The sequence below is a fragment of the Dysidea avara genome, chromosome 1 (genome assembly GCF_963678975.1).
Source record: "Dysidea avara chromosome 1, odDysAvar1.4, whole genome shotgun sequence".
NCBI classification, from domain to species: Eukaryota; Metazoa; Porifera; class Demospongiae; order Dictyoceratida; family Dysideidae; genus Dysidea; species Dysidea avara.
Genome location: NC_089272.1, coordinates 22718981 through 22743821, shown reverse-complemented (window position 1 = coordinate 22743821; position 24841 = coordinate 22718981). Strand labels below are relative to the sequence as shown.

Sequence of the window (24841 nt, the reverse complement as noted above, 5' to 3'; positions counted from 1 at the left end):
CCACATCTTTCAAAAAATGTGCAGAAATGCTATCAGGGCCAGTAGACTTGTGAGTGTCGAGATGTTGCAATGAGTAAAACACCACATCTGCAGTAATACCAATAATGGTCATCTGTAGTAGAGCTATCAGGACAAATGAAACTTGCTGGTTGATGATCTTCAGAACCAGCCACTGTACGAAAAAAGTTGTTGACACTTTCCAGAAATAGATCGTTGTCAACAAATGATGCTACATTATTCCTTTGCTGACCTATCATATCATTAATTTGAGACCACAATTTAACAGCCAAATGGGAGGATTGGTTCAGCAAAGTCTGGAGACAATGTAATCTAGCAGAACAAATAGTAGTCTTTAACTGATTCTTAAGCTGTTTATGTAATAGTTATACCACGGCTGGGAGGGATTTTGCTGATATATACACCCAAAACCCAAGGGCCGCAGGCCCGGGTGTATATGTCAGCAAAATCCTAAGCAGCTGTGGTATAAGTGATATATATCACTTGGTGCCTTCATTATCCTTTAGTAACAACCAACTAGTCTATCTTAGCAAATGTACTAAGCTTAGCAACCACTACAAAAATGAGTCCCACCATACAAAGCTCTATGTCGCTCAATATAACGAGTCAAAGCGCATCGATTCTTTGAACTGACTGAGTATCAAAGTCATTGGCAAACTGCTTTCCCATGATATTGCCCGGGCAATATGCGAGTTAACACCGAGCGGCGCCTTTGAACGCCCACGTTAAAGTGGTATATATCAAGATATATCCTCAGAACTTCCTAAATTTTCAGCAGCATGTTTAGCTCTTTGTTTGTCATGAATAGCAGATTTAATGTCGGGAGAGAGCCAAGGGGTATGGAATATTTACTACCTACGTATGCTTTCTTCAATGGCAAATACTTATCCAAACAAGTGCAGTTAATCTCATAAAAGAAACCCTACATATCATCAGGATCATCATAAATTTCCATAGCTGACCAAGGGGCATTTGACAAACAGTTTCCAATATCACTCCAACAATACTTATATGGTATGGACGCATCCAATGAAAATCAGTAGTGGGCTGCTGCACTATAACATCCAGATCAGCAATTTGTATACAATGATCACTAACTCCAACAGCCTGTCTCATACTCAATACTAAAATAGCTGGTGTACACACAATAATGATCTATTAACATAGAAGAGGTTTCTGATACTCTAGATGAACCAGTGACACACTGAACAAGATGAATATAGTCTGATAACTAGCACTAGCAACACAATTACTCATCATACTGATGTTACTGTAATATCACCAGCCAAAATAACATTGCATAAGAAGTTTAGATAACAATTGACCAAACTCATCCAGGCCCATAGAAACACTAGGTGAGGTTGGCCGATACACACTCACAACAGCCACCTTCTGCTGAGAACATGTACTGTAATAAAACAACAAGTAGCATTAATGGATACTAAAGAGGATTCAATCTCTTCCAGAAAAGAGGGTGTTCTGGCTTCAAAATATCTGAACAAACAAACAAGACCCAGGAAGTAACTGGTAGCTGCCACGACGCTTAATAAGCAGAGAATAAAATGCTTGATACCCTGACATGTGCAACCCATCATCTCAGAAATCAAATTCCTTATGATGCAGCAGGAATTTGATTTTCAAAGATATTACTATGTAGCTAGAAACTGTCCAGAATGGAATCACAATTTGTTGCATCTTGATTTTCTTTGCCACAACTGCTTTTGGCATACATATGTGGTCATATGAGTGTGAGGACACACCACATGTATTTATGTAAAATAATGATCCTGTTTGTTTAAATATCATCATGATGGTTTTCTCTAACGGTTCCTGTAACCCAGTAGTCATCAGGCACTAATCCAGCCATGGTCACAACACGAAACATGTCTAAAGACCTAACTATTATTTACACCCTCAATACCCCACCCCTTCTCCACAGCCATTTCAACCATCAGTTTCCAAATAGGGGAAGCCACAAGCCATACTATGTAGCCAATTCAATTGACTTGGCAGGGGTGGATCCAGAGTCTGGAAAGAGGGGGGGCACCTTGCTGAAAAAAGTTGAAGAGCAAAAAAAAAAAAAAAAAAAAAAAAGGGTCACAACAATAATAGCTAGTTATCTTTACCAAATATATTATATCACGTATGTTATGTAAAATAAAATCCTATTTATAGCTTCATAAGTAAGCTGCACTGCCTCATGAACATTGTGACTGCTTTATTAGAGTAATTGACTGCTCTATTAGAGTATCTCGATCTTGTATGCAATTTCTTGAAGGGGGGGGGGATGCCCCATCCTGGATCCGCCATTGCTTGGAACACTTAAAAACTAATATTTAAATAAAAAATATCTCTATAACTATGTACACTTTTGAGGCCTACTTTATTCCACGGACTGGACTGGACTGGACTGGACTCGTGGACTGCGCTGGAAACAGCTTTTAAACAATTATCCAGGAATTATCCATCTCTTGCAACATTGGAGACACCACTATCGAGCTACAACTGCTACTGCTGGCTCTTCCTTACAAATCAAGACACTAGCGCATGCACTAATTAATTAGAATACACTTACGATACATGCCGTACTAGCAGTGATACAGCGTGATAAAGGCTATTCTTGTAGCGTAGATGTTTTCCTTTGCCGTTTTAGCACTAGTGTTACAGCTGTAGAGATGAATCAGTAATTATTCTTAGCAGGTAGCGAGGTGGCACCACGGGGCGAGGTGCTGGGGCTATGAAAATAATCTGGCTCATCACTACAACCCTAACGCTAGTGTTAAGTACTGAAGCAACAAAGGAAAACATGTACGCTACAACAATAGCCTCTGTCACGCTTTATCACTGCGAGTACACGTGTATCGTAAGTGTATTCTAATTGATTAGTGCATGCGCTAGTGCCATCTGACTTGTAAGGAAGAGCAGTACCAGCAGTTATAGCTCGATAGTAGTGTCTCCAGTGTTGCAAGAGATGGATAATGCCTGGATTATTGTTTAAAGCTGTTTCCAGCTCAGTCCGCGAGTCCAGTCCAGTCCGTGAAATAAAGTAGACCCACTTTTGAAGCCTGTACAAAACAGATTAATTAATCAGATTGTTAGTAATTTCTGACACAATGTACATACAGTATAGTCAATACAGTCAGATGAAACTTTTAAAGTTCTTGCAAAGTAATAAAGCAAACTGAACAAATGTACTGACGTCATTATCCCAACACACAATAATTAGATATACATACCAGTATAGCTAAAGGGATTAGAACCACCTGCATAATAATTGATTGATAAAAAATATTTAATACATTTGGGTATACAGTTATTACAAAACAACATCATCTATGATATAAGAATTGATGTGTGGTCATCACTAGTATTTTTTAAAGTGTAATCCTAAACATGTCAAGGTCAGAAATACCACAATCCAGGGGATGAGGACAATTATCCCAAGGTAGACTGGCTCATCTCCTATTCCCCAACCTGTATAAGCACAAACACTATGACAATGTTGTTAGTCACAACTGATACACCAAAGCAAGAAAGGTACATATAAGATCTAAGTGGCAGAGAAACTGTATTACTAGTTGTGTAAGAGCATTTCAAACTTGAAGAAGAATAAAAACAAATTCAGATTTTGTTAAAAAATTTAAGATATATACATTGTTCTGAACAATATAGCTTTACGTAATATATGCATATAGACGATACATTGCACATATGCAACTTACCTTTCAATAGTATACTTCTAATACCCTCTATGGGGTAGGTAATTGGAGTTAAGTGGCTGACTATATCCAGCCATTCACTATATGACTCAATTGGCCACAGTGTTCCTATATAGAGGACAACTAATGATGAAAATATTCTGCATTTCATACAGTTATTGTTTGACTGATTTTGCTAATGTGCTGGTGGATATATTAGGACCATGCTTACTTGAAAATTGTCCAAAAAATGGGTTATAAATATACCAAGTTAACTTTCCATACACAGTCAAAATGAAGGGGACTTTACAAATATTCTTGCCTTTCCCAATATCAATCTAAAAATACTCAAGTCATAAAATTCATACAAAGTTTTTCAAATAAGTGTAACCCTTATAAGCATCAAATATATATAGTAAACTGTCCCATGTATCAAGACACATGGTAGTGTGATGTGTGGCCCAAAAAAGCCAAAATGCTAGGTACACAGTAGTGTGTCGTCAACCAACAAAGATGGTGTAATACATTGCGGACATTCTCCAAACAGCACCATTTTTACATAGTTGTTTGCCAGGTAGAGCAGGCCACACATCAAATTTGATTAAAATTGTTTTAGCCAAACCAAAGATATGTGGGGCCAAAGTTATAACAGACTTAAGGGGGGGGTATAAGGGACCAAGATTTCTTGTGCTTTTTGCTACAAAAAATTTTATAAGCACAAAATTATAATTCGAAATTTGGCACAGACAAAGAGTGTACAAAGGTAAATTCACATACATACAAATTCACCATGTTATGAAACTTATAATTATGTCATTACCACAGGGTAATTACATATGCATGGAAATTACTTGAAAAATAAGGAGCAACAGCTATACAGTTATAAAGTAAACAACAAACAAGTGCAAAATTGTGGGTTGGGATACCCTAATAGAACAGTCGCTGCAGGATTAAACAGTGCACAAAAAAACAAAACTTCCCAGGGTTCTAACCAGGGACCTCCACACCTAAACACCCAAATTATTAACCACTAAGGCACTGCTATCATGGCTGTTCACCTCACTTAAAATAAATTTTACAGTAGTTTAATTTTTAAAATTGTAAGCGTTTCGTTGTTGTAGTGTATGCTTAACTAAATTGTTTAATCTGTTCCTTGCTGTATTGGCATTTATTTGCTTTTGATTATTATAATAATAATATTGCTGATTGTAAAATTGTGTTTGCATTTATGCCTCTGGCAGGAAAGAATGGCTACTGCCGACTGTCTAGAGTTTAAATCATAAATCGAGTCTACCAATGCAAATTCGATCCAATGTGTATTCTATTACAAGTCCTCAAAAAAATGTGTGCTCTATTAAATTATTAAAACAATATTAACAAATACATAGTCAAATAACAATATTATGTCTTCAATAATCATTATTGTGTCTGTGGAAATAGAAATGCTGGTAATTACAAATCCCCTACATATAAAAAGTGAAATCTACACAAAAAGGAAAGTTGTTAAAAAATGTGCGGTCTTCAAAAACGTGGGTGAAAAAGGTTTTGAAATCAAAGATATATGGTGGCTTAGAAATGGCTGCAATAACGCACCAGAGGAGGTTGGTCATGTACCATCAAACATCTCATGATCGCAAAGAAAGTTTCAACCCATTCAACCCCAACACCTCGGTATCAATATAAAGTATTCTAATGGGCAAATTATAATATCGATAAATTACAGTTCTCAGAACCCTTTTTTCAACTGCGCAACACTTTGTGTGGCTTTTATAACCAAAAAACAAACACTACATTATGCATACTTTTTGTGAATGAGACAAAGGACTTCATAATACATAATAATGGTGCTAATTTCAGGAGCCATGTTTTATTGTGTAATCACACATAGTAGTACATCATCATAGGAGGTGGAAGGGTGCTAGAGTTTGGGGGTGCCCAAAATTTATGTTGGTTGTAGTAAGTTTCTAGGGGGTCTGGGGGCATGCCCCCCCAGAAAATTTTGAAAATTATGTATCAGGAGATTGAATTTGGGGGCATTTTTGGTGGATTTAGCTGTCAATATATTTTAATACACGCCTTGACGGTTGTATTAGGGTGACTGCTCTATTGGGGTGACTGCTCTATTAGAGTATCTCGATCGTGATTGACCAGTTTCTGGAACCTTGCAGGAGTTCACGTGATGACTATTGTGCAATACAGCTTTAAGTTGGGGGTGCAGGAGTACCCCCAGCACCCCCTTTCCGCCGCCTATGATCATAGGTGACCAACCTCCTCTGATAATGCACAAAGCCATTAGAATTTTGGTACAAGTAAAAGAAAATTTTGGAATTTTAAACTAGAGTAGGGACAATGCAGTACCACTGCAATAAAATACTGAAACAAGCTGGATCGGAGTACGCAGTATGTAATGTCAGGATACTGCAAAACAATAAGAAGTGATTATCCCTACTGTGCTATGGAGAATCAAAATGCACAGTAAGGACATTCATTTGTTATTGTTTTACAGTATCTGGACATTACATACTACCTCCAATCCAGTTTGTTTCATACTTTTTATTGTGGCAGTACTACATTGTCCCTTCTCCAGTTTAAAATTCTTTTCTTATACTTGTTTGTGAACTTTTTTGTCAATTCATGACCACTATTAAATAGCTAGCTACCCTCACACATGTATTACAATTCTAGCTTTAATCATATTCATGAGTGAGGTCATGACCTGCAGCAATCATGAATCTAATAATCCAATAGAGGATATGCATGCTATATTATTCGAACGAAAAATGATCAGCGGCGCGGCGCTTCCAAAAAAAGTTGATGGTGAACGACTATCAAAGATTTACGAAAATTCCATATAAAAGTACTAGGTAGTGAATGCGGCTCGAAGTATAACTCGCCTTTTAAGCTACAAGCAGGCTTTCTGTTGTCGTGAACGATTACCACAAGGTCACGAAAAACTCATATAAAAGTATGGGCAGTGAATGAATGTTCGAACTGGAACTCGCTACTAAAGCCACGGGCCAGCTTCTTCTCACTGGATGTACTACTTCTTAGGCAGAAGGATATGTCACTTAGTAAGAATTGCTCGTAACTGATCTACCGTCCATGTAATGAATCGATTCGCATTCCGTTCACCGTCATGACGTATGAAAAAATCACGTGTTCATTAGAATGTATTCGGCAGTGCATATCCTCTAATACACAAGGGGTGTTCACTTACATTACAGCTGCAATTATTCACACCAAGCACCTAGCAGCCAGACTAAAGCCACATACAATAGTAGTATACTTTTGTACATACGCTTTGTGCATTCCATTCTACAAGCAGTCCATTCCTGGTGGCAGGTGACACCTCGTCTACAATGGAGAACAGCTCATTGAACTACTGGCCTGGAACTGAGACATGTGTATCCCAATATGTTGGTGCAATAACACTGTGAAACATGCACACCTGGAGATCAAAGCTGTACTGAGCTATGATCGCTACAGTATATGGAAGGGTATAATAGTGCACGTATTGTATGGCCATCAATATGCCAAAGGTTTCTTCTTAAGTGAATTCGAAGTGTTTCTGTGAAAGAAGTAGGGAAGTAGCTGTAGCCACTTTTCTGCTACGCTTGACTGACTGCATCAGGCAGTCAGTAGAAAATTTCATTGCATAGATTCTTTTTAAAATCTGTATGATTAACGTCATTGCAGCCATTTCTTGGCTGCCATCACCTCTTTCACCCAGGAATTTGAAGGCCACATACTTGTTTTCACAGCTTGACTGTTTTGTGTGGAATTATAATTTACAGTACATCATAGCTATACACATTACACATCTTAACAAAAAATCAAGTATTCACCTCCAATTAACAGAAGAGGAAAACTTATCGCAATGTATAGTTGCAGTGCTGGTGCAACATTGGACACATATGTTGATATCACCAACCCTACATGGTAGTGGTATACAATGCATTATGAACAATCTTAATCACCACAAGAGAATGATCACCAAATTAGTGAACCCTAGAATCTCTTGAAAAGACTGGTAGATGTTTATATACGTACCCTTACTACTTATTACTAATACATTCTTTCAAGGGAAGCCAAATAATCTCCATCTACATAAACCCAATGAATCTCAGCCTTTTGTTTGAACAATGGGTCCTACTTGAGGCCAGGTTTAGTGCAGTAAATTTATTATTGTGTTTTGATTACAATGTACAGGTATATGCATATTAAAACAACATCAATATTGTATCCTGTATAAAAAACCCAATAGCAGCTTGTGGTATATTTTTGATATACTACAGCAAACTAGCCAATAGAATTAGTGTATCACTTGTACATTTGATATATGTATCTGATTGGTTAAAAATTTTTGATAGTATTTAGTTATTTTACCCATTAGGCATGTCCAACTTGATAACTACTGCTACCATAGTAACCAATACCCGTTACTTATCCTAGCAACCATTGCTAGGCAACCACTACTAACTTTAAAACTGATTTTTACACCATAGCAATGGTTGCTAAGCAACTACAACAGCTTGTAACTAGACCAGGTTTAAGTTTTGTTGCCTAGCAACAGTTGCTATGGATTATTGGAACAATTTTCAGGAAGATTGCAGACTGCAACACATGTGCACACTCCTCAAACATGTTAATAACAAATAATTACTAACCAGCACTAGTAATGGAATAAAACCATTAAAAATTGTTCTTACTGCTTCCAGGTGGGAAACGAGATGTTGTATTAACATAATTATTATACTACAGATATCATGGTATTCAAAATATATACCAAAATATATACATGATGTTATAGTGCGAGGCGATAGCACAGAGAAAAACACCATTAACATAATAACGTTACTTACCTATACTGATACCACAGATTCCTGCCAGATAACCTATGAGAACTACCAATACAATGCTCCCTTCTCTCTTTACCTGCAGAGTTAATGTTAGACAATAATACTATAATACTGTGTCTATAGCTTAAATTGGGTATCAGCTGCTTGACAAAGGAGCCACAATTGCTGGGATAAGTTTAAAAACACTATAGTTCTTATGCATAAATATAAAGCCTTTTAATTTTGAATGGAACTAATACAATTGAGTAGACATGTTATGTGGCAGTTATAAATTGCACACAGATATGTACATTAGAACTCACATCAAATACATAAATAGCACAAAATGTTTGTGGGATGACTTGTAATAATACCATAATGCTATAAGTAACCAGTTGTGAAGTGACTACATCTATCACACTGACACCTGCAGGTGAACAACAAGTGGCCATGGGTGGGGCTGGAATAAGATTAACTCACATACCTGCCACAAGTGTACGATCATATAATCCAGCCTTCCTATCTGTGATAAGATTTGTAGCTGTCAAAGTTATGGCCATAAATATCGTCATTCTGTATACAACAAGGCACTCATTACTATTGTATATGTACAAATTTTTGAGGTACATAATTTTTGTAGATTGAAGGATTTTCCCGGTTTTATGTGGATCACTCTGAGGTTAGCATAGAACTATCACTCTGATAATTGTTAATTTTCCAGGGTGAAAATTTTATGAACAGCCAAACAATTGCAAAATCCCACAAAAATTATATTCCTTAAATTTGTACATAATATATGGTATGTACTAGACCAAAAAAATCCCATGCATACTTACTCCACATTACTTTAGAAATACTTAGTAGCTAATACTGAATCAGAGCATTAAAAAGTACCAGTTATTTACAGTATCTACACAATACAACCTCTGTTATCAAACATACTGTTTGTGAGGACAACTAATATTTACATTCCCTTGGCTTTCAACAAATTTGCAGCCTTTTCTGCATGCTCACTAATGCCACAATGGTACAAAGCTAGTTATAAATTCAAGGGACCTTTGTAGAGTAATGTTTCAACACAGTATTGTATGACAGAGTACATTTCTGTACAAGTCAAATGGCAATATATGGTCAAGCGCCAATAGCACTCTATCAAATTTACATGTTGCATGCACTGTCAGTTACTACAAACAAAAGAAACCTTTGCTACACATGATAACAAACATGCAATGGATTATATTATAACTACACACCATACATACATTACATCACACAGCTTACGCTGCAATGAGCCCTGAACCAAAGTAGTCAGTATAGTCAAGATCAGGTCCTCCATACACATAGTTATTAATCTAATAAGTGCATGAGACATGTGCGATACAGTACTAAAATAAGTAGTCTACATCCTATAAACATACTTGTATTAATGGATTAAAATAGAACTCTGGAATTGAAGCGTTCCTCAGAAAATCCCTTCTCATCAGCTGGTGGTATAGTTATAATGAAGACATTTAATTGCTACTACATATATGACAATCAATACTCACCAAAATAGCATCATTGAGTGTATCATTGATTGTGTAGTACATTTGTGGAACTAGATAAACATAGTAGTTGACTCTATAATCTCAGATGAAATAGCTAGGATACTTAATTAAAAGTTTTCATACACAATTGTAGTACAAACTGGTGGTAGCTACTCAACATTTAGCTCCCAGTCATTTCACTATATGTGACCGGGCCTGCGAAAACTGGTCATGTGGGCACAAACTACACCTCGTTACACTACTGGTCATATCTCAGTACTGGAACAGAATATTTGCATCTTGTAATTTGCATCATAAAGCCAATTAAATGCTAACTAAAAGTGAAAAATTGCATTGCCATAGCATAATGGTACAAAACGTTATGAGTGGTGAAAGGTTGAAAAAGTAGGCAAAAATCATGTGCCCACATGCCCTATTTTTGCAGGCCCAGTCACATATATTAATTAAACTATAGTTATCCCACCACTATAAAGTTTCTCCCAACTTACTGGTCACATCCAGGATCAATTCAACAGCAGCTCCACTCACATCAGAAACAGGGCTACCATCTTCTATACTTTCACACACTATCACAAGCCTACATCACATTACATCACATTATCATTGCAATTGTGTCACTACATGTAACACTAACACACCTTTCTATGAAGTTCTTACTGTATTCTTTGGGAATGTTAAAGTACCCCCAGGCCTTTCCTTCCTCTATCTTCTCTATACCATCAGAAATATCACTTGCTAATTTCTACACATATGATACTTCATGCCACAATCAAGTGTTTCAGTGCACTCACAAGATCAATAGTATCACGATCAATGTGTGATAGGAATGATCTACCAAGATGATATGTTCCATTGAAGAAATCAGAATAGTAAGCTATATGTGATATTTAATGATGTTGTCAGTGCTCTGCTATGGTGTTCATACAAAGTGACATATCATTAGCTAAAGTACAGTACTGCAGACGTATGTAAGTATCACATTTTCCTGATGACTATAATCCTACAAGATTGCTTGGCAGTATTGATAGGGACATTTCAAGTTTTCAAACTAACTTAGAAAGCCTACAATGAGGTACTATAAATTTTAATATATTTAGAATTTTCCACTGACTGACTTACTAACTGACTGTTACTCAAACAATTTTTTTTCACAATTAGATGTTTGACAAGAGATGGGAGATACGTACTATTAACTTCCTCTGCTGATGGTACTGCAACCATGATGAGCAACGTATACCACATACAGTATGTCAGTGATGTATGCACAGTGGGTGTATGTACAGACATTTACAAAACACACAGCTTACGACTATCATAGTTGTTGTAGTAAATTTTAATGTCTCTGATGTCTTGTCCATATGTGAAACAGAACAAGGCAATATTTAAGGTTGACATGATGATTACACGGAAAAATAAACTGCAAGAAACAATTGTACAATCAAATAAAGTTTGCACTAAATGTGTCTTATAGTTATAGCTAATTCACTACTCCTAATACACATAACAACAGTAGTGCAATAAGTAGAGATCGCATTTTCTGCCAAAACAACAATCACATTGACAAATCAGCTTTAAAAAATTTATCAAGTAACAAGCTGCCTATCCCAGTTACAAATCGACCAATCAAACAAACTATTCTGTAGCTGATTATAGATATCAGAACTACAAATGGATTTCTAATTATATTTCTCATATGGCATGTGAGAGTCCTCCATTTTTTGGTTGCCACCTTTGATCTCACAACTTTTCCCCCTGTCTTTTAAAGACCACACTCTATTTACAGCTTGGCTGTTATACATGGCAGCGGCGGATCTAGAAATTTTCAGAGGGGTGTCAGATTCCACTCAGTTGATTTCAATCTAGCTGTAAGTTGAAGACAAAAAAAAAAAAAATGTCACACCTGCTGTTGTTGAATGCCAAAGTATGAAGTTTCGCCAGTAGAAAAAGTCCACTATGTATAACTCGTGGTGATTTTATCACCCACATGACAAGTCGTAAATAAATTAGGGGCGTGCGCCATTTTCCGAGGTGGTTTCAGCTGAAACCACTGCAGCCCCCCTGTATCCACCACTGCATGGATTTAATTAGCTACTACAAAAGACACAATAATACTTACCTTGGTTGACGTACAAATTTTAGACATTCTTTAAATGACAAGGCAATAACATTAGCTAATTTAGGAAGCTGTGGTATACCAAGGTCAATACCTGTCCATGAATAAAACATTTCTCAAATCAAACTTGAGGTGCATATCATCACTCACCAGAGAAATAAGAGGGGTACTTTACAGTTTCAATGTTGCTTAGCAATGGAGTGTGTTCTTTTGGCTCCTCATCACCTTGTTGCTATTGTTGCAATGAGAAGAAAAAACTTGGCTATATTTGTGGCTGTCACTGGCAAAATCAATCTATTGTTACTTATGTCTCAGGGGCAGTAGAGCATGTGCATGTGTGTGCGTATGTGCGTGCGTGTGTGTGCATGGGGGGAAGGTAACATATACATGATGCCATTCTAGGGGTAATGAGTCCCAATTGACTAACATAAGTGGGAGACTCTGGTCCCCCCATTTTCACCACCCATGTATACAAAATGCATGATGTTACATAGTGTAAATACAAACTTTCATGATTTGAAGCTTTTGCAACTCCACAAATTTTGTTTATCACCCACTTTAACAGGCATAATTTAATCACCACAAATAAATTTTGCAATTTTGTCCAGCTTACGAAAAACATTAAAGTTCATGTCATGTGAGCATTTCTGGATTTATAGTACTGTATTCAGAATATTTCAGAAGGCATATGGATGTATATATATATTAGAACAAGTTGGAGCTATGTAGCAGGGAGTTAAAATCTGAGTACAGGTCTTTAGCCTTCTCCAAAAAGTTGACTTGATTTGAATATGACCAGTGAAATTCTATAGTGCATCTAGGTGGAAAAACATATCTTGTGATAGGCTAAGAGCTTATGCAGTTTTGCAGAGCTGGTGTCATTTATTATCCTTACAATTGAAGCTCCCATTGAAGTGATCTTTTCCTTTTGAATATCTTGCTCCTCTGACATTTTCAAGAAAACCTCTTCCAAGGTCTGAAAAATATAATTTTTTACACAAACATCACCACATCATCAACTAACATACAGTCACACCATAAGTTGTAATAAGCCTTTCTGGTGGAGATTGTACTAGTAGTCTACCTGATCTCATCAGACCGACCTACATTAGGGTGTTACTGGTACCCAAATTATAGATGCACATATAATTGGAATTTACCATATTCGCTTGTCTGGCTTCCTCAATATAATGAGTAGTAATAATAATAGTAGTATCACTGAATGAAGTGATTTCTTGTAAGTGTATCCATATCCTGTAACACAGCATATCCCAGTTACTAGTTCCACTCAGTTGCAAAACACGCACTTTGCCCTCAATAAAGCATCCAGTCCAACAGTTGGTTCATCCAATATCAACAATGGTGGTTCATGGAGAAGAGCAATAGCTAGTGACACACGTCTCTTCTCACCACCACTGAAATGAGATGCACAAGGACATGCCTCCAAGCACTACACAAATGCTACATACCATACACACAGTACACTACACATCCACACTCAGTATACATGTATTCACACACTACATGCACAAGCACAGTTAATCTATGCTAACCTCAAGGTATTATATACAGCATTAGTTGTGGAGAGCTCAAGGAATTTTTTTAAACATTCTATCCGTTCCTTTATATGGTTTAACTTCATTTGATAGATAATTCCAAAGTAGTACATCAACTCTTTCATAGTGAGTTTTAATGCTAATTCTTCTTCCTATGATGCCATAATTGATAGAACACATCAACTTGAAATGATACCTGCTTACCTGAGGCATGTAACCTACTCCCTTTCCAGGTACACTGTGTCCCCTAGCACCAGGAGGTTTACCAAGGATGAGAATGTGACCAGATTGGATGGGTATGCGTCCCAGAACACACCGTAGCAATGTGGTCTTTCCACAACCACTAGGGCCAAGGAGACCATAACTAGAGGGAGACAAAAATCCATCACTTGCAACATAATCGTCAATATATGTACTACTGAAACGCACACAACAACTAACTTTCATCTAAATCTACGTACAAAATAATATATATATATGCATTTATTCTATATCTGTTAATTACGAAAGATTGAATTTGACTGGTTAATTTAGTCAACTACTTTGTGTTTACAATACAAAGTGTCTGCTCTATTAGAGAAATTCAATGGCACAATTTCGCATTTCACCATGAATTACGAAAGTGTGAACATCATTTCCATATCTAATGTTTTGAAGTGCAATTAGCTATTCACAGCTATAGGAGTAAGTTAACAGATGATACAGTGACTAAAAGGATCATAGTTGACATGGCTATACATAGAAATTTTAAAAATCATACCAAATTCATTCTGGTAATGATGTTGGTTAATGGTTTACATCCATATAAGGAGATGATGTTGACATACATGCAGTCCAAGCAAGCAGTCAAGCAAGAATCACAGCTAAGGATGTAGCCAGAAAATATGAGAAGGTAAGGGAGAGATGACTGCTTTATTAGAGTTAATTTAATTTGTAAATGTGACTGCTCTATTAGAATATTTCAAACTTTTGCTAGTTTTTTTTACCATTGTGGCTGCCTTGATTGCCTCAATGGTAGCTACATCTCTGAGACCGCTACTCGTACTCTCATCTGATAGGGGTATATGCAACTACGGCTTGCCCCAAATATCCTTGGAAACTATGGAGGTTATGGCCCAATTACATAGGATTTGGAGAACAATAATATAGGAATATAAAAACTGAGTTGAATGCAATTGATCTTTTGAATTCACAATAGTTTAAGTCTAATTTCTATAGCAACAGTTAATGGGCAGCTATCTGGATCAGGTACTCAGATTTGCTGGTGCCATGTGCAATTATCTTTCAAATGAAAGAGCAAGTACATGGAAGTACTTTATTGCTCAACAATAAAAGGTTGGTTATGGCATTAATAGAACATGTCCATGCCCAGGCAGGGACTACTTGTAATCATAAAATGGTTTGGCAGGTTCATTAGGTTGCACGAATTGTGGCCAGCTTAAAGAACGTCATGCACAAGGCAAAACAGCTATGAGAGCTGTGTGTGGGTGGGCAAGGGACTGTTAATGTTCAGTAAACTCTGTGAGCTTTGCTGCAGAACTTTAAAACAATGGTGAGGTCTCCCAGTTGGGATGCAAGTGTACTGGTGACCATGACAGGACTACTTACACACCACCAAGCATAAACCTCATATGTACAGGGTATCAAACCAGTTACATGGGTACCAAACTAATATCTGCCAAATCTTCCAAACTTTTCTCTCAACAAAATCCTACTATGTTAAAGTTTGCCCGTACCTCCTCCCCCAACTATTAATGTCCTATTGCAAATCATTTAACATCTCAAGCGCAATTGATACAGAGTGAACAGCTTTTGAATGATTCTGGGCAAACTGCCATTATATAATTTCTCCATGTAGGTCCACCCAACACAAATGATTCTGCCCCACTATATAATAGCTGTCCTATCAGAGCACGGATATTTCAAACTCCTTATACACATACTTAGAGAAAAATAAATCATTCCTTTTAATGGATGAGCACATGCACGTATGGTATGTGATACAATCTCAATCCATTGCACTAGCTACTGTCAAAGAAACAGTACAACCACAACAGAAGACATTAGCCATTGAATGGGAGAAACAAGATAGATTTCTATTACTAGTACTTTAGAGTGACCAGCACTGAAGGCCTTATGGCGAGCGGTTGCTCGCCGTTGAAGGAGTGTGTTCGATGACAGGACACTGAACCACTTAAGTATGTCTTGAGCACAACTGATAAAAGCACAAGGGTACAACATATTTATACAGAACAAGTTACTAAGCAACACAATACCAAAATGACCTAAAGTGATGTGTACACTGAGTTCATGTAATGACGTTAGTTTTTTGTTGTTGTTTTTTTGTAATGACGTTAGTTGGCTTCCTGCTTGGATGGCTTCTTGATCCATAGCAGGCTTCTGTAGTTAAGCAGTTGCTAAGCTTCCAGATGGTGCTGCTACAGCCTTGACAGTAATTTGTGCTGCAGCTTATAGTGAAGTGCAGATAATAAAGGTAAAACAGAAAGTAGGCCACAGAAAGGAAAAAAATATGGTTAAAGAAAGCAAAGCAAGTTACATTACATTGTTTTCAATGAATAAGCAGTAGCTACACAACCTGGCAATACTATTATGGTTTGTTACATATAAATAATTACAAGGTTGCTGGCTTTATTCATTTTCAGTAAGCAACCGAGTTATATTATGGAAATAAGTTTATGGCTACTGTGGAGACCGCAAAACCATGCATGTTTTCCAATGGCGCCAATGTATCTTTTTCTATGCATGTTACTCAGGCATAATGCGATTTATGACAGTCACATGTTGGTAGTTCATGCAGCCATATGAATAATTACTTACAAATGACATCATCTGTATGTGTAATCTATAAACAGGGAAGGACAAGTAAGGAATCCTACCAGAAACAATAATAGTACAAAGAAAACATTAATGCTACAAGGCCAGAAATCATTTTAAAACATCATTACTAAGTGCATGCCTCACAATAGTGGTCCCATTAACAAAGACCAATTAATGGAGTGGTTCTAGAAGCTTCCAAAATACCATATCACCAATACGGGATTAGAAGCTATTTCAAACTCCTTAGCCAATCACTTAATGGCAACAAGTTTAGCCCCAGATTCAGTGACTGAAGAAAACTATGATATAGCTACCTGGATAGCCCACACAGTTTAAGTGTGGACAAATACGCAAAAAAATTCCCCTTTCATTAATGGCAAGAGTCCATAATAGAAAATAGAGTGTCCAACTCGGTATTGATCCATGAAAAATGAGCCAGTAAGTACATAGTGGTAATTGTCCTGTGTGACCATAATAAGAAATCTGACAGAAGCCCTTTCAACACTTTGACATCCCTTCATAGCAATAGCAAATTTAAAAGTCACACTCAATCAATCAAGGTTGAAATTAACTTGAGGTAACTAGACAGCCATACAAGAAGCCACAAAGTGTGCTTGTGTATTTTTGCCCCATTGAAAATGGGCTTTTAAAACATGCTATAGCTTCTTGGATGGTTATCCAAGTCTTCAGTAAATAGTAAATAAGGTATATTGCTATGGTTATCATTTTGTTGGCTTGCACACACAACAAGCATACAATGCAGTCTAACTTTAAAGGGAAAGCATGCTTACATTCCATCAAACAGTGCTGTATTTTCCACACAAAGCGTGGTTTAATTTTTTTTGCAGCATCTGACTGAAGAAAAGCCATCACCAGCTACTCTATGGTAATGAAGCTCAAACTGCAGGTGTAATGTTGAGCTGGCTAATGTGACAATGGACCATATATTGATTGCATCTACAATGCATACCTTCATTTTTGTCATTAGCTTCATTGTAAACAACATCCGTTTATTGCGTTTGACGGTGTGAAAATGTTCTGACCATTCCAGTCATTGCCAAATACACTACTGTGGTTCCTTATGGTCACAACATCTGTTACCTACACCACTGCTGATGGCCATGCCAGAACATCATGACTTTGCTACTATAGGATCTCACTCACTATGTTATCAATACAAACCTCTGTAGGTGACCCAACTATGTTTCCAAGCACTACATGTCCTGATTATGGTGTAGCCACCATTCACCACACTTGTGATTGCAATGTCATGACAATTCACCAACACTCTTCCATGTGGTGACTAGACTTGAGAATCACATCTCACAGGTTGTCATTACAGCTCCTCACATTTAACATCATCATCACTGAAATCAATACCCAGCTACGTCATCATCTTCACACAACCCACCATCACCAACTCACAATAAGTCATTGGTCATTTTCATGTTATATATTGTAAACTGCAACTTTTGCCAGGTGTCTTACATTACTATCTTGCACATGCATGCTGGCCCTCTTTATGAACTATAGGACCATTCACTTATGTACACTTGAAGAACCAGCATCTCCAATACCACTCCTAAGTAGCAAACCATCCAACACTGACTATCATGGCCATCACAGCAAAGTCACTGCCACCCCATTTGTATACAACCTCTACCTCCAGACATCAGCAGCTATAATATGCAAGTCATCATGCAGCACCACTACTTCACTACCACGCTGATCGTGCTACAAAGATGTCCTTCCCAGTTTACGTCATTCATCTACGCTACTTACTAAGAATATCATGGCTATATACAGAAAAGTCACTGTACTGAAGCCCATATAACTGCTACATGTTGTCATTTGTTTTGTTGTAAACAATTGCAGTTGTATAAATTGTTAGCATGTTCAATTCCATATTTTTACTTGATAATGGACATATTTAGTACTGTGTAACATCAAGCACCACAAACACCTTTGTTTTGTAATCTGTTAATCATGTTATGCACAATTTCTCATACTACATGGATTCATAATAAGTACACAAACTATAACATTTTAAAAACATTAATAGATTAAAATACAAGAATAACAAAAGAAACTATAGTCAAACAAGTCAGCATGTTAAACCATTCTAAAACTATGATGGAGCATGTTTTAATTAAGCTTTTCTACTGTTATCTAATGATATAAGTATGTGACAAAACCAATCCAAATCAAACATCAGGTAAAATCAAACTAACACCACTAGTGGATAGCTACACTACTAGTCTATTGGTTTTGATCCTCAGCATTACTCAAACTACTGGAGGCTGGTTTTAACAGTCATTTTTCTGGGCAGTGTAGCAAGCTTGAATACTGGTTTCTGGTTTTGTGAAGGACCTTGCTTAATGAGAATCAGTGGTGCACAGGTGGATGGACTCATATAGTTGGACAAAGTGTGTGGTTTTACATCATATCAGCCACTAAGGAGCCTGTAATCTTGTGTCTGTACTTCAGTTGTGGTATACCTCCATTTTGAAGTCTAATCTCTTGACCACCACTCCGCCCCCACATCCCACCCCTTTGCAAGCACTACTTTACTCATCCAACTGCTCAGATTTTCTATCTTATTTGGTGGGTAACTCTACAAGCAGCTACAAGTACTGGAAGGCAGTGGTCCGAAAGTTAATAAATTGTTACATCTCTTGAGCAAACTTCACATGCACGCTCACTTCCCTAGGCAAGTTATAAAAGCTTAAAACCGTTTGTCTCAAAACTTCTAATGTGCAACTTGATTGGGTTTCTAAAATCCAGTCACATATGTATCATCATCAGACAGGGAATGTACCATATCCATTGAATCCAAATAAAGATCTGTGTGATAATTCCAAGTGATAGGTTTTAAATGGGTTTGACGTGCCATTTTTAGTTTTGAGGCAGTTATATAATTCCTTGTGGTTGTATAGTGGTAATTTTTCAAGCCTTTCTGATATATGTATCACAAGGTATGTATCATATCCATTGAGATTGAATAGAGATCTCTGTGTGATGATTAGGGTTTGACATACTCCATTGTACTTATAGAACAGTTTAATATACTGATTTGATTGACTCTTGGTTCACTTTTTTTCAGTGATCCGTAACTCTTTCCCATATTTGTGAGGCAATACTATAGTAAGTGTAGTGTTTACATAGATGCAGTGGCAGATCCAGGGAGGTTCCAAGGATTTCATGGAACCCTCCTTTTTGTGACGGGTCTTCAATTCATTGTACCTACATGCAACCAAATCAGTTTATTACTCAAGGCTTACAGTATACCATTCAGTGGTACAAATTAAAGCACTCAGTTCACCTCAAGGGGTCTACAGCAAGCTGTAAATCTCATAGGCAATGCTGAAAATCAGTACATAAATCTTTGCAAATCTTCATATAAAAAGTGGCATAAATTTCTTGTGAATTTTGTTACACTACACCATGATTACATCACGTTCTTGAAGGTGATACCATGCTAGCATTACATGTGAAGAATTTGCACATCACTTACTCTTACTCCATATTCAGTTGCAGTTGTTTATATATTATAGAGTAAATTGAGAAAATGCAATAAGTGATACAGTAAGAAGTCTCCAATTCCTGCAACACAGTTTGTCACAAGACTTTTAAAAGGGGGTCCCACTCTGGAACAGTTAATATACTAGTAGAAATATTTCATAGTAAATGATAACGCTCCAGCAATGTTTCGTTGTTATTTAGAAATTTGGTTTTAACATCAAAACAATAATTATTTCTAGAGGCACTTACTGCATAAAGGGGTGCTAATCATCAATGGCTACATTCAGCTACCAATGGTACAAAAACCCTTGATGCAACTGCCCAACACTTTGTAAGGCTTTTATAACCAAGAAACAAATGCTACATTATGCATACTTCTTGTATGTGACAAAGGGAGTGATGTTAATTTCAGGCACCATGTTTTATTGTGTAATCACATGTAGTAGTATGTCACAGGGCTATGACATGTGACCAACCTCCTCTGGTACGTATCATTGAATCTATCACTTTGGAGAAGCTCTTGTAACTGGCCTACTTTCTATGATTCGCATTTTCTACTCATAGCTACCTGCAATACATTCATTAACTATCGTGATGTATGAAAACATCACGTTTTATAGTTGGTCATAATATAAGTGGATATCAATATCTCCTTCAAAGACATTTATGGATGTTTAACAAATTAAAAGCTAAGAACTCAAATCATGACCACCGGTCTGGGATTCACATTTTAGTTACATGTTTCTGTATCCACAGGCTTTAAGCCTTCTCACAGGTCACTAGTGGAATAGTATTTACTGAATAGGTAGTTAAGATATAGCTATGATTTCTTGACATTAAATTCGTCAAAGCTGATGAAGTGTGGATTTGTCAACTCTCCTTCTTCAAAATTCCCTGTCGTACGGTAGCCAGCCATATACTTACAAATCTTAACAAAAATAATGTTTATAGCTGAATCTGTCTCAATAAATCTTTATAAAACAAATACACAAAAAAAAATTGGAATTTTCAGCTAACCATAGCACATTGATAAAAAGTACTGAAACAAGTTGGAGTAGTCCATGATATTAAATCAGAGTAAAACAATAAGAAGTACGTGTTATATCCCTACATGCACAGTAGGGATATAACACTTCTTATTGTTCTACTGTGATTTAATATCATGGACTACTCCAACTTGTTTCAGTACTTTTTATCAATGTGCTATGGTTAGCTGAAAATTCCAATTTTTTTTTGTGTATTTGTTTTATAAAGATTTATTGAGACAGATTCAGCTATAAACATTATTTTTGTTAAGATTTGTAAGCATATGGCTGGCTACCATGATATTAAATCAGAGTAAAACAATAAGAAGTACGTGTTATATCCCTACATGCACAGTAGGGATATAACACTTCTTATTGTTCTACTGTGATTTAATATCATGGACTACTCCAACTTGTTTCAGTACTTTTTATCAATGTGCTGTGGTCCCTATTTTAGTTGAAAATTCCGAATTTTTTGTGTGCTTGTTTGTTGACTTTTTTGTAAATAATATTATGACCGGTGAACCCCTGTATACTGCATCTGAAATAGTGCTGCGCACCCCAGCTATGTTAATCATCGTCTGCAAAGTGAAGTATCCATTACACTTCATTGTCAGCTATGTTCAACCCATTACACAGCATTTTGAATCAATAACTGTTCGAAAAGCACCTCTGCAATCCCCGCATACCGAAAGAAATGGTGCCTCGCGCCCCAGTTACACCTATATTGATTATCATCTGGATGAAAAGTGAAGTATCCACTATGCTTCATTGTTGGCTATGTTCAACCCATTACACAGCAGTACGAATCAAGAACTGTTCGAAAAGCATCTCTGCTAACAAAATAGCCACATAAAAAATACGGACAATTTCAGGGAAGACATCATGTGCTACCACCAAATCAACAGTTTTTGCTGTCTGCGAAGATGAATGGGACACAAAGGAGGACACTGGTAAAAGTCCATGAAGAATGCATTGTATGTACTGTGGTATTCCAAAAGGCACCTCTCAGGCCAAATCAACGTTGAACAGTTTAAAAACCAAGTCCGTAGCCTTAACCGTTATCGAGTTGCGCTTGTCTGAAGGCATCAATCAGTCAGGCAGTCAGCAGAAATTCCGTTAAATAATTTAAAAAAAATTCTGTAGCAACTTGTTGAAAGTATTTCAGGTCAATCTGAAAGCTTGTTTGGGCTTAGTTTTACCTAACCAACACCGCTTCATTGTCGTCAGGGGAAATTGAGGCCATTTTTGGGTGATGTTACTCCTTTGTGGTCCTTACTATACAGTACTATTGTACTGTATGATGAAATCTCCGTAAATCTTTTATCCCATTGCACTCAGTGATTGGCCCGGATCCCAGGACCAATCACTGAGTGCAATGCCATCAATCAAAAAAATCTGTGAATTTCTTAATGCCTAATACTACTGGGAAATTTGGCATTGAAAATCCAATGAAATTTTCAAAGAAACCTATGAAAAGTCAAAATTTCATAGGTATCCCCAATGAATTTTTATTTTCATAGGACAAATCAATGAATATTCAATGAAAATAACTAATGAAAATCCTATGAAAAAAAATTTCCTGGAGTAGTATTCATTGGTAAAGTTTCAATGGATTTTCATAGGTTTAGTATGTGAAAATGTAATGAAAATTCTTGGCCACCTATTGAAATTTTGACCTTTCAAAGGGTTTTCAACATTTTCAGAGGGTTTTCAAAATTGCTTTCATTGGGTTTTCACTCGGGTTTTCATGAGAACTTTTCCAGTAGTGATATTTCCGGATATTTTCGCCATAAATAATAACTTATTAATGGCGAAAATTAGCTATTATTAATATTATTATTAATAAATAAACAATAATAATAATAACTTAGTATAACAGTCATCAAGCGCAAGACTGATTGTTGGTGGCTTCTTTAGTAAAACGGAATTTTCACTGAGTACTGCCAACTTTCAAATATCCGGCATCGATGATTTTCTGAGTGATTGACCCCCCGCCACAGTGGTGGATAGATACAGGCACATGAAAGGCTGAAGTACTTACTACTGAGTAGCTAAAATCTTACATTGATCCGTTCTGTACTTCCATGTTGAGCGAACGCAACACATGATACGCACTGCGTCCTGTTCCATAGAACTTGTGTAAGGCTTTTACTTGTAGCGCCGCCAGTGAGCCGCTAGACTGAGGATCTCTGCCGAGGTTCTCTGATGTATCAGCCATGGCGTGCGTATATGAAGGATCGAGCTACCGGTATATATATTGTAGTAGCATTGCTATAGTCTTCGTACACGAAACCACCTAGCTGCTACCGCATAGCTGCGGTTAGCTACATGCCGACTAACGTGACAATCACTAGTCACAGTAGTCATCATGGGTGTATCCATTCACTGGACTGGATTCACTGGATTCGACTACTCTGGACTCACTTGACTCACATAAAATTTGCTCAAACACATTTTCCGACCAAACTGAACACGCCAGTAGTGACTTTTTCAGCCACTAAAAGTGTGATTACATAGAGCCTAGTATACCACACATGGGACTAGGGTTCCGGCTATATATAGCTATGTCTTGCGGCATATTTTAAAACAAAAAAAGAGGCACATACTGTAGTCTATAAAATGTGACACCACGAGTGCTGAAGATCGTAAGATACCTGGTCCTACAGCCTAGCTGTCACATTTAGATGTTAATATCTGATTACTAGAAGTATGTTTGAAAAAGGTACTATATAGTTTTGGTGATCAATTGAACTCTTGTTATACTCACTGTTACAGTGTATTATATGTGATGTTATAGATGTAAAATGGTGTGCTATTTTACAAAAGAATGCTAGAGAAGACAGTCATGCATTAGCAGCGTTAACAGTGCACAGTGCTTGAAACATTGCTAGCAGTAGGCAAATTATATTTGATAACGAGGCTCACTAAGGTTTTAGTGCAGTTTCTGTGATCATTGTACAAGTTTTATGTCTCATATGTGATGGTGTCAGTTTCTAAGAAGACACTTTTTTTTAGTTAAGTCTACATGGTGATAGCTAAAAGGCAGGAAAACAATAAGATAAACTTGAGTCCAGTAGTCCAGTCCAGTGAATTGATATACATGCAGTCATCATGCCATCCGGCTGGGTGAGCCTGCCGGGAGTGTATAAACAGTGGAATGGACTACTGGAATGGTGGAATACTGGAACGGTGGAATGGAAATTTTTAAAGTTCAATGTTATTTTTTACATCCGAATAAGTACAACTCCTCCCCTTAAGTATGCAAATAAATAGGATTCCCCATTGAAGTCAGCTCATTTAGCAAACTTCAATTTCCTCACCACAACACTTGTATGACTTAGCTAGAACTCAATACTTTATTACTTGTCTGAACTATCTTTCATAATGAAGGTTCAGTTCTGTGTGCAATGTGGCACTGCCACAGCCTGCAAGATAGTCCCGGCCCGTTTCGCTTTACTCAAAGATTTTTGCTTTTACTTCTAGGTTAGTGGTAGAAACCTCGTACAGGCTCTGCCTTCTGTGTTCACCAGAGCCTAACTGGTAAAGTTGATAATAAATAAATGAATACTGACTTCATTATACAGTGAATGCACTTTTACAATGCATACAGTAATCAGCTAGCTAGCTAACTTTTTATCATTTGGGAACAAGGATTAAGTCAGGAATCTTCTTGGTATTCTCAA

The 24841-nt window shown here is 37.0% G+C and overlaps 1 protein-coding gene across 1 annotated transcript; it reads right to left on the bottom strand.

The window, feature by feature from the left end:
- Positions 1–3284: 3284 nt before the first annotated feature.
- On the bottom strand, positions 3285–23459 carry LOC136259559 (ABC transporter G family member 20-like). Its single transcript, XM_066053032.1, has 22 exons — positions 23222–23459; positions 13975–14134; positions 13768–13922; positions 13522–13629; positions 13375–13468; positions 13243–13317; positions 13110–13190; positions 12365–12446; positions 12218–12308; positions 11409–11518; positions 10893–10975; positions 10740–10843; positions 10590–10678; positions 10102–10151; positions 9973–10038; positions 9836–9906; positions 9039–9127; positions 8878–8981; positions 8579–8651; positions 7562–7648; positions 3741–3845; positions 3285–3492 (listed from the first exon to the last, which is right to left on the bottom strand). The coding sequence occupies exons 1-22, from the start codon at positions 23374–23376 to the stop codon at positions 3383–3385; spliced, it is 2142 nt and encodes a 713-aa protein (XP_065909104.1). The 5' UTR covers positions 23377–23459; the 3' UTR covers positions 3285–3382.
- Between the last annotated feature and the right edge of the window lie 1382 nt (positions 23460–24841).